This window comes from Apodemus sylvaticus, chromosome 5 (genome assembly GCF_947179515.1).
Source record: "Apodemus sylvaticus chromosome 5, mApoSyl1.1, whole genome shotgun sequence".
In the NCBI taxonomy this organism is placed as follows: Eukaryota; Metazoa; Chordata; class Mammalia; order Rodentia; family Muridae; genus Apodemus; species Apodemus sylvaticus.
The window spans coordinates 69,763,159-69,775,053 of NC_067476.1; the positions used below are offsets into that span (position 1 = coordinate 69,763,159).

The 11,895-nt window shown below is 35.2% G+C and overlaps 1 protein-coding gene across 1 annotated transcript; it reads left to right on the plus strand.

Moving 5' to 3' along the window:
• Positions 1-10,564: 10,564 nt before the first annotated feature.
• LOC127684355 (olfactory receptor 4S2) lies at positions 10,565-11,521 on the plus strand. Its single transcript, XM_052181299.1, has one exon. The coding sequence runs from the start codon at positions 10,565-10,567 to the stop codon at positions 11,519-11,521; it is 957 nt and encodes a 318-aa protein (XP_052037259.1).
• The last annotated feature ends 374 nt before the right edge of the window (positions 11,522-11,895 follow it).

Genomic DNA, 11,895 nt, shown 5'->3' on the forward strand with positions numbered 1-11,895 from the left:
AGTCAGCAGGCAGAAGTCATAAAAGAGGAAACACAAAAATCTCTTAAAGAATTAAAGGAAAACACAAACAAACAAATGATGAAACTGAGAAGAACCATCCTGGACCTAAAAACAGAAGTACAAACAACTAAGAAATCACAAAGGGAGACAACTTTGGAGATAGAAAACCTTGAGAAGAAATCGGGGGCCATAGATGCAAATAACAACAACAGAATACAAGAGATGAAAGAAAGAATCTCAGTTGCCAAAGATACCATAGAAGCCATTGACTCAACAGTCAAAGAAAATGCAAAATGCAAAAAGCTTGTGTCCCAGAACATCCAGGAAATCAGGACACAATGAGAAGGCCAAACCTAAGGATTATAGGTATAGATGAGAGTGAAGATTTACAACTGAAAGGGCCAGCAAATATCTTCAACAAAATTATGGAAGAAAACTTGCCCAACTTAAAGAGAGAGATGCCCATGAATATACAAGAAGCCTACAGAACTCCAAGCAGACTGGAACTGAGCAGAAATACCTCCTGTCACATAATAATCAAAACCTCAAATGCACTAAACAAAGAAAGAATATTAAAGGCAGTAAGTGAAAAGTGCCAAGTAACATATAAAGGAAGACCTATCAGAATCACACCAGACTTCTCACCAGAGACCATGAAAGCTAGAAGATCCTGGGCAGATCTCATGCAGACTCTAAGAGAGCACAAATGTCAGCCAAGACTACTATACCCAGCAAAACTCTCAATCACCATAGATGGAGAAACCAAGATATTCCATGACAAAACCAATTTTACACAATATCTTTCCACAAACCCAGCTCTGCAAAGAATAATAGGAGAAAAACTCAAATACAAGGAGAGAAACTACACCCTAGAAAATCAAGATAGTTACCTTCTTTCATCAAACCCAAAAGAAGATAACCACTCAAATATTAAAATAACATCAAAAATGACAGGAAGTAATAATCACAAGTCCTTAATATCTCTTAATATCAATGTACTCAATTCTCCCCAAAAAAGACATAGACTAACAGACTGGATAAGGAAACAGGACCCTACATTTTGCTGCATACAGGAGACACACCTCAGAGTCAAAGACAAAAACTACCTTAGAGTAAAAGGATGGAGGACAATTTTAGAAGCCTATGGTCTCGGGAAACAACCTGGAGTAGCCAATCTAATATCAGATAAAATTGACTTTAAACCTAAAGTCATCAAAAGAGACAGAGAAGGACACTTCTTGCTCATCAAAGGAAATCGACCAAGAAGAACTTTCAATTCTGAACATCTATGCTTCAAATACAAGGGCAGCCTCATTCATAAAAGAAACTTTACTAAAGCTCAAAGCACACATTGCACCTAACACAATAATTGTGGGTGACTTCAACACTCCAGTCTCCTCAATGAACCGATCAGGAAAACAGAAACTAAACAGGGACACAGTAAAACTAATTGATGCTTTGGGCCAATTAGATTTGACTGAGATTTATAGAATATTTCACCCTAAAGCAAAAGAATATACCTTTTTCTCAGCACCTCATGGTACCTTCTCCAAAATCAACCATATAATTTCTCCCAAGACAGACCTCTACAAATATAAGAAGATCAAACTAATCCTATGCCTCCTATCAGATCACTATAGAGTAAGAGTAATTTTCAATAGCAACAAAAACAACAGAAATCCCACATATACATGGAGGCTGAACAGAGACTTTTTAGAATTTAATGAAAATGAAGGCACAACATACCCAAATCTTTGGGATACAATGAAAGCAGTGCTAAGAGGAAAACTCATAGCTCTGAGTACCTCCAAAAAGAAAATGGAGAGAGCATACACTAGCAGCTTAAAGACAGACCTGAAAGCCCTGGAACAAAAAGAAGCCAATTTACACAGGAGGAGTAGAACACAGGAATTCTTCAAACTCAGGGCTGAAATCAATCAAATGGAAACAAAGAGAACCATACAAAGAATCATCGAATCCAGGAGCTGGTTCTTTGAGAAAATCAACAAGATAGATAAACCCTTAGTCAAACTGACCAATGGGCACAGAGAAAGTATACAAATTAACAAAATTAGAAATGAAAAGGTGGATACAACAACAGAATCTGAGGAAATCCAAAAAATCATCAGATCCTACTACAAAAGCCTATACTCAACACAACTGGAGAATCTGGAGGAAATGGACAATTTCCTATAGAGATACCAAATACCAAAATTAAATCAGGAGCAAATAGATCATCTAAACAGTCGCATAACCCCTAGAGAAATAGAAGGGGTCAAAGAAAGTCTTCGAACCAAAGAAAAAGCAGAGGACCAGATGGTTTCAGTGAAGAATTCTCTCAGATCTTCAAAGAAGACCTAACACCAATACTCTTCAAACTATTCCACAAAATAGAAACAGAAGAAACACTACCCAATTCCAACAATTATGCTGGTACCAAAACCACACAAAGATCCAACAAAGAAAGAGAAATTCAGACCAATTTCCCTTATGAACATCGATGCAAAAATACTCAATAAAATTCTTGCTAACCAAATCCAAGAACACATAAAAACAATCATCCAGCATGATCAAGTAGGCTTTATCCCGGGAATGCAGGCTTGGTTCAATATATGGAAATCCATCAATGCAATCCACTACATTAATAAACTCAAAGAAAAAAAAAACACATGTTCATTTCATTGGATGCTTAAAATACATTTGACAAAATTCAGCATCCTTTCATGCTTAAAGTCTTGGAAAGAACAGAAATTCAAGGCCCATACATAAACAGAGTAAAAGCAATATACAGCAAACCTGTAGCCAGCATCAAACTAAATGGAGAGAAACTTGAAGCAATTCCACTAAAATCAGGGACTAGACAGGGCTGACCCTTTCCAATTATCTTTTCAATATTGTACTTGAGGTACTAGCTCGGGCAATTATACAACATATGGAGGTCAAAGGGATACAAATTGGAAAGGAAGAAGTCAAATTATCATTATTTGCAGATGCTATGATATGCTAACCTAAGTTACCCAAAAAACTCCACTAGAGAACTACTACAGCTGATAAACAACTTCAGCAAAGTGGCAGGTTATAAAATCAACTCAAGCAAATCAGTAGCCTTCCTATACTTAAAGGATAAGCAGGCTGAGAAAGAAATTAGGGAAATGACACCCTTCACAATAACCACAAACAGTATAAAGTACCTTGTGGTGATTCTTACCAAGCATGTGAAAGATTGGTATGACAAGAACTTCAAGACTCTGAAGAAGGAAATGGAAGAAGACCTCCAAAAAATGGAAAAACCTCCCATGTTCATGGATTGGTAGGATTAATATAGTTAAAATGGCCATTTTGCCAAAAGCAATATACAGATTCAACGCAATACCCATCAAAATCCCAACTCAATTCTTCATAGAGTTAGAAAGAGCAATTCTCAAATTCATCTGGAATAACAAAAAACCCAGGATAGCTAAAACTATTCTCAACAACAAAAGAAATTCTTGTGGGAATCAATATCCCTGACTTCAAGCAATACTACAGAGCAATAGTGCTAAAAAAAAACTGCATGGTATTGGTACAGTGACAGGCAGGCAGATCAATGGAACAGGACTGAAGGTCCGGAAATGAACCCACACACCTATGGCCACTTGATCTTCGATAAAGGGGCTGAAAACATCCAATGGAAAAAAGTTAGCCATTTCAACAAATGGTGCTGGTTCAACTGGAGGTCAGCATGTGGAAGAATGCGAATTGATCCATGATTGTCTCCTTGTACTAAGCACAGCTCCAAATGGATCAAGGACCTCCACATAAAGCCAGATACTCTGAAGCTAATAGAAAAGAAACTGGGGAAGACCCTTGAGGACATCAGTACAGGGGGAAAGTTTCTGAACAGATCACCAATAGCGTATGCTCTAAGATCAAGAATTGACAAATGGGACCTCATAAACTTAGAAAGTTTCTGTAAGGCAAAGGACACCATCAAAAGGAAAATCAGCAACCAACAAATTGGGAAAAGATCTTCATCAACCCTACATCAGCTAGAGGGCTAATATCCATTATATACAAAGAACTCAAGAAGTTAAACCCCAGAAAACCAAATAACCCTATTAAAAATTGGGGTACAGAGTTAAACAAAGAATTTTCACCTGAAGAACTTCTGATGGCAGAGTAATATCTTAAAAAATGCTCAACTTCATTAGTCATTAGGGAAATGCAAATCAAAACAACCGTGAGATTTCACCTTACACCAGTCAGAATGGCTAAGATTAAAAATTCAGGAGACAGCAGGTGTTGGCCAGGATATGGAGAAAGAGGAACACTCCTCCTCTGCTGGTGGGGTTGCAAATTGGTACAACCACTCTGGAAATCAGTCTGGCAGTTCCTCAGAAAACTGGGCATGTTACTTCCGGAAGATCCTGCTATACCACTCCTGTGCATATACCCAGAGGATTCCCCAGCATGTAATAAGGTTACATGCTCCACTAGGTTCATAGCAACCCTATTTATAATAGCCAGGAGCTGGAAAGAACCCAGGTATCCCTCAACAGAAGAATGGATGCAAAAAATGTGGTATATATACACAATGGAGAACTATTCAGCAATTAGAATCAATGAATTCATGAAATTCTTAGGCAAATGGATAGAGCTGGAGAACATCATACTAAGTAAGGTAACCCAGTCTCAAAAGATCAATCATGGTATGCACTCACTAATAAGTGGATATTAACCTAGAAAACTGGAATACCCAAAACCTAATCCACACATCAAATGAGGTACAAGAAAAATGGAGGAGTGGCCCCTTTTTCTGGAAAGACTCAGTGTAGCAGTATAAGGGTATTGGGAAGGGGTGGGTGGGAGAATAGGGTGAGGGAAGGGGGCTTATGGGACTTTCAGGAAGTGGGGGGCCAGAAAAGGGGAAATCATTTGAAATGTAAATAAAAAATATATCAAATAAAAAAAAATACTGAGATGTGGCCCCTGGTTCTGGTAAGGCTTAGTGCAGCAGTATAGGGCAAAACCAGAACAGGGAAGTGGGAAAGGGTGGATGGGAAATGGGGAGGGAAGGGGGCTTTTGGGACTTTAGGGGAGTGAGGAGCCAGAAAAGGGGAAATCATTTAAAATGTAAATAAAAAATATATTGAATAAAAAAGGAAAAAATATTCAACATCCTTAGTCAACAGAGAAATACAAATAAAAAAGAACTCTGAGATTCTATCTTACACCTGTGAGAATGCCTAAGATCAAAACTCAAATGAAAGCATGTACTCGTGAGGATGTAGAACAATATAAACAATCTTCCATTGCTGGTAGGATTGTAAACTTATACAACCACTTTGGAAAGCATTCTGTCAGTTCCTCAGAAAATTGGGGAATAGTTATACCTCAAGACCCAGATATACTCATCCTGGGCATATATGCAAAAGATGTTCCAACTACATATGAATATAGTTCCAACTATTTTCATAGCAGGTTTATTAAAAATAGCCAGAAATTGGAAACAACCTACATTTCCCTCAGCCAGAGAATGAATAAAGAACTGTTGTACATTTACACACTAGAATACTATTCACCTATCTAAAAAAAAGACAATATGAAATTTTCAGGCAAATGATTGAACTAGAAAATATCCTCCTGAGTGAGGTATCCCAGACCCAGAAAAGACACACTTCTTATGTAATCACTTAGAAGTACACATTAGGCATAAAGTACAGAATAAACTTGCTTCAATCCATAGATTCAAAGAAGCTAAGTAACAAGGAGGGTGTTGGGGAGGATGTTGAATTGCACTCAGAAGAAGAAATAAAGTAGACTTCAGAGGTAAATGGAATGAGGGTACTGGGTTAGAGAGGGGATAAGTAGGGGAATGGGGATAGTGATCAAGTATAGGGATAGTGGACTGGGAGGGCTGGGAGAAAGAACAGAAATTACTAGGGGGCATCTTAGGATGAGCTGGAGACCTGGGATGGAGGAGGGTCTCCAGGAAGTCCATGTATTAGCATAATTCTACAAAAAGCCAGACTACAGTTAAAGTAAGACCCAACAAGCCTGTTGTCAGTTAAAATTTTTAACTGTTACATAACATAGTGTGTTTTAGTGGCTTATGTGATGTTACTGATTTCAAGCATGAAGACCTGTGATTCCCAGGACCCAAATAATAAGAAAATAATCTACTTCTGAAAATTAAACATTGACTTTCACTCTCATCTTGTGCCTGATTTCACACTAACCAACTCTAAAATAAATGAAAAAAATATAATTAATATTAAAAATCATGATCATTATGATAATCACACATGCACACTTGTATGTATGCATGCATGCATGTATGTGTGAATGTATCACTGTACCTCAATAATATTAATTTCCCATTATTCTTTCACCAGCCTCTCTGCTCTGCTTCTCTATTTGTTTCCCATATACACAGCTATACAAACATATTGTTGTGTCACAGATAAATATAATTTAGATATGATGAAGATGTATATTTTCTTTTCCTTTTCTCTATTACTTTATTTTGTTGCACTCAGCTCCCTTTAGAGTATTGCTATGCATAGATCCTCTTCTAGATAGATAAATGATAGTTAGATAGATGCTATGTAGATAGATAGATAGATTGATAGATAGATAGATAGATAGATAGATAGATAGATAGATAGATAGATAGATGATATATATTCTCCATTGGAGAAAAAATGTGACATATTTTCTTTCTGCTTAATTGGTTTGCTCTAATGATGTCCACCTCCATAAGTGTCCCTGAAAATAAAATAATTTCATTGTTTTATGATTACAGTTTCAGGTTCTCATCAAGAGAACTGAAAATGAATGTGTATATTAATTGCACATAAATATTCACAGAAGCATAGATAATTATAACCACAAGCTGGGAATACAAATATCAAAAATTTCTGTGAGGATATAACTACAGAGTATATTATCATTTGATAATAAATAAAAACAAGTCACCAACAATTGCTATGCAATTATATGGTAAACTTCCAAAACATTATGATACAAGAATAAAATAGACACATAAAATTTTGCAATTTTATTCCAGAAACAAAGACTCTTCCCTAGTTACACCATGTGGTATGAATATTTTGGCCTGTGTACAAAAGAGAAAATTAAGGTGTCATTGAGAGGCCTCAGAACTCTGATAAAAGCTTTGGAACTTTATTCTATGTTTTTAAATTTTTCTTTATTTTTATTTTCAGACAATGCTGTTTTAATGGAGCCTGAATATTCAGCTGTCTATGGGTATATTTGTCCATGGGTGAATTAGCTGCAGCTAGCTCAGCTGCAAGTCTACCCCGTAAAACCTTCTTTCCCACCACCAGTCTTTCCATCTTGTCTGTGTTTCTTCCTTCCTTCCTTCCTTCCTTCCTTCCTTCCTTCCTTCCTTCCTTCCTTCCTTCCTTCCTTCCTTCCTTTCTTTCTTTCTTTCTTTCTTTCTTTCTTTCTTTCTTTCTTTCTTTCTTTCTTTCTTTCTTTCTTTCTTTGTTTCTTTTTTGTTTCTTTGTTTCTTTTCTTCTTTGTTTCTTTCTTTTCGTCCTCCCTTCCTTCTTTCTTTGTTTCTTTGTTTGTTTGTTTGTTTGTTTGTTTGTTTGTTTGTTTGTTTCTTTCTTTCTTTCTTTCTTTCTTTCTTTCTTTCTTTCTTTCTTTCTTTCTGATTGCTTGGTATTTAATTAGACCAAGGGTCTCATTATGTACCTCTAGCTGGCCTGGAACTTTCTGTGAAGAGCAGTCTGGTCTTGTACTCATAGAGAACAGTATACCTCTACCTCCCCTGTGCTAGTATTTAAAGCATACGCTACCATGCTTGACTAAGTACTTTAGAACTGACTTTCTCTTTCTATATATTTTTCTTTATCCATAGATTTTTTTGTTCATTAGAAGAAGAAGAGCAATTCAAGCCTGTATAATGAGATGTCAGGTAATATAATTTAATACAATAAACATTATTGTGTATGAATGAACAATAATTCAAGTAATAAAATTACAATAAAATATTCCTTCTATTTTCTTACCTAGAATCTGAGAATTACCAACATTTAAATTTAAAATATTTAATATAGCAATAATAATTATTATTATAAAATACTTAAAATATTTATATTTTATATTAATTAAATATTATATATAAAATATTTAAAATATTTACTTTTAAATTCAACAGATACTTAGACTTTAAAGTTTATTTTAGGTCTGTAATTTTATTTTGTCCATGGAGAAAGATTCTGGGAATACATTTTCCCCAAGGTCATTACTGTTTTTCTTTCTTTTTTTAAACCAAACTACATAAGAAGTAACAGAAGAAATATTCATTTCAGTAGATGAGAGGTCAGGGAACAAAGAAGATTCAGTTCTGCCTTAGTTTAGAGGAACAAGGATTCTCCAGTACTACTTATTCATAATTGTTTAGAATTTCTACACTATCTAGGGAGAAGCTAAAAGAAATCATGTGAGTTCAAGCCCATTTGAAAAATATATGCAGATGTGTACATTTCAAACTAAGAAAAGAATGTAGTTGGAAATGAGAACAGTCATTTTTTTATTCATGATAATATTTAAATGTCCCAGTTTTGTAAGAAAAGAAAGTATGTGATTGTAAAGACAAAGACAAGATGATATGATATATCTATCTCTGTATATACTGCTGTAGAGATAATAATGACTCATAAATGGGGAGTTAAAAAATGCTGTTCATTTCAAGGAACAGTATCAAGTCTCAAGTGCTGAAAAGGTAGAAGGTGGAGGTTTTTAGATGCAAACTGTTTTAAGAGAAAGAGTGTTTGTCCTAGTCCTCTGTGCTTTAGTCCTTAGTGGAATAATATCAAGTTTGTATATAAGTATCTATGTGTTCTACAAAAAAATTAAGTCATGTAACAATTCCTCTAAACTTCTAAGATATGAGCTCATTGGTGTTGAATAATTTGTGTTTTAAAAAACAGTAGAATGCCAAAAGTGAACCATTTCCTCGAATCATGGCATTGAACTTGATTCTAAATCTGATTAAAATACTACTACTGGTTTTTTGTCCATTTTCCCCATGAATCATAAAAAGATAGAGAACTTTTTATGACTTTTTACAACTCTAGGGTAAAGACCAGGAAATTCACAGCGTACATGACTTTCCTTATACTCATGGTTGGCCTCTTTTTCTGCAAAAGACAGTTGAAAATGCAGGGTTCTGTCACTGCACTAATCAAACACAATTGACCTTGAGAGATACATTCCCAAAAGGACAGTACAGCCTGCCACTTCAGGGATCATTTATACCCATGTGTTGATTTGAGAAAGAATCTTCCAATTTCTATGAACAATAACTAATTCTTATATTCTCTTTTATATCAATAACACTCCATTAGAATGTCTGCAATTCTACCACTAAGGTTACTTTTATTCAAATAAAACTTTGTCTTCTTTTTACACTTATTCCAGGTCAATTGAATGATAACCTCTGCCTGAAATTTGGAATTCAAAGTTCCCTATACTGAGTGATATGCTGTAACTAATACATGGCAGGAAATATGAGGATCCATGAAGGAACACTGAAGTACAGAATACTTTTTTTCTCTTGTTTTTTTTTTTTCTCAAGGAAGCATTTAAATATCAAGTAACTAGGGAGAAATCCTGAAGTAAATTCATTGAAGCCAAATTATTACCTGGGACTTTGCTTCTATCTTGATCAAGTAAGCAGAGTTGGCTTTATCTACAGAAGATTTTTCTTTTATTGTCATTAATTATTTTCTTTGTCCCACCTCATGATTTTGTAGCTATTCTGTGCTTATCATGTAATTTATGGAGTAATTTAATTTTATTGTCGAAGTGACCTTTAATGACAAATAATGATGACTTCAAGCTTTATTATATCATAAATAGCAGAGTTCTCATAAAGTTAAATCATTTATTAGGGTTACATTGGGATTATTTCAGAATCAAATATGTCTAATTTAAGTCTTGTGCTGTGGTACCACATAATGATGTTGAACTCTTGAGGTAAATTGAGAGACCATGATTTCATTTCAAGAACATTCAACTTTTTGGAGGAAGGGTATCCTATAGGAGCCACTGGAGCTGTGCTACTGAGAATTCTAAGCAGATATGACATACAGAACAGGCAGTATGAAGCAGGGCAAATCTGAGCAAACATATTTCTGTATAAAAATACAGTAAGCATTTGCTGATAACATAAATATTGCCATAGCTTCAAGCATCAAAGTCTGTTGGAAATCTAATAGAAATCTTACAGAATGTATGAGGAAAGCACATTTAGAAGTTGATGTATAAATTTTAAAAAGTAGAAGAGAGATGACTCTTCAAATATCACATGGTACTTCAAGAATTGGTCTGTGTCTTTGGACGTTATTTCTCACCTGAATTGAAACATCACAGGATATAACACTGAGGTAAGCTGATCAAAATAAATACATTTAAAATGAAACTTAAGTATAGAAAATATAAGTGATCAACTTCAATCAGCAACAACTATAATTATTTATTTGTTTTAACATAGAAACATTATTGGTCTTTTTAATTTGTCCTTCAGATAACATAATATTCTCTTGTGAATATGGCCTCAAGAACTTATTCCATGGAAGAAGTAAACAATGTCACTGAATTCATTTTCTGGGGTCTTTCTCAGAACCCAGAGGTTGAAGAAGTATGCTTTGTCATGTTTTCCTTCTTTTACATGGTCATTTTGCTAGGAAACCTCCTCATTATGTTCACAGTTTGCATTGGCAATCTTTTCAAGTCTCCCATGTATTTTTTTCTCAACTTTCTGTCTTTTGTGGACATTTGCTACTCCTCAGTCACAGCACCCAAGATGATTGTTGACCTATTAGTGGAAAAAAAGACTATATCTTATGTGGGATGCATGTTACAACTCTTTGGGGTTCATTTCTTTGGTTGCACTGAGATCTTCATACTTACTGTTATGGCCTATGATAGATATGTGGCCATCTGTAAACCCCTCCACTATATGACTATTATGGACCGGGAAAGATGCAATAAGATGTTGTTGGGAACATGGATTGGTGGTTTCTTACATTCTATTATCCAAGTGGCTCTTGTGGTCCAGCTCCCCTTTTGTGGACCCAATGAGATTGATCACTATTTCTGTGATGTCCACCCTGTGCTAAAGCTTGCCTGCACAGACACCTACATAATTGGTGTTGTTGTGACAGCAAACAGTGGTACCATTGCGCTGGGAAGTTTTGTCATCTTGCTTATTTCCTATACAGTCATTCTCATGTCTCTGAGAAAGCAGTCATCAGAAGGCAGGCGCAAAGCTCTCTCCACTTGTGGATCCCACATTGCTGTTGTCATTATTTTTTTTGGGCCCTGTACTTTCATGTATATGCGGCCTGACACTACCTTCTCTGAAGACAAGATGGTCGCTGTATTTTACACCATTATCACACCCATGCTGAATCCTCTGATTTACACTCTAAGAAATGCAGAAGTAAAGAATGCAATGAGAAAACTGTGGGCTAGAAAGGTTTCCTGGGAAACTACTGGGAAATAGAAGAAAGTTGTCACTTAAATTGGAACTCTTCAAAATGTTTAGCCTTTACTAATGCCATTGTTCAGAGAAACAATAACAGCAGTATCAGAGGATTTAGGAGAGAAATAATGGGACAATGTGTTTCACAGAAGTAAGGTATGATAACCATGACAATAAAATAATAATTTATGTTCTGGTCATTTTCTGAAATTCAAAATTCAAATTCAAATTCTACTACTCAGTTACAAGAATGCTCATATAAAAAAATCATTACTGTATCCTCTTCCTATTTAACTATTTTAAACTATTTTAAAACTATATGCTTCTTATATATGTAAGACTGTTTCTATCATTTATATTTTACCTATTAAGCTCTCAGTATTTGTGTATCATAC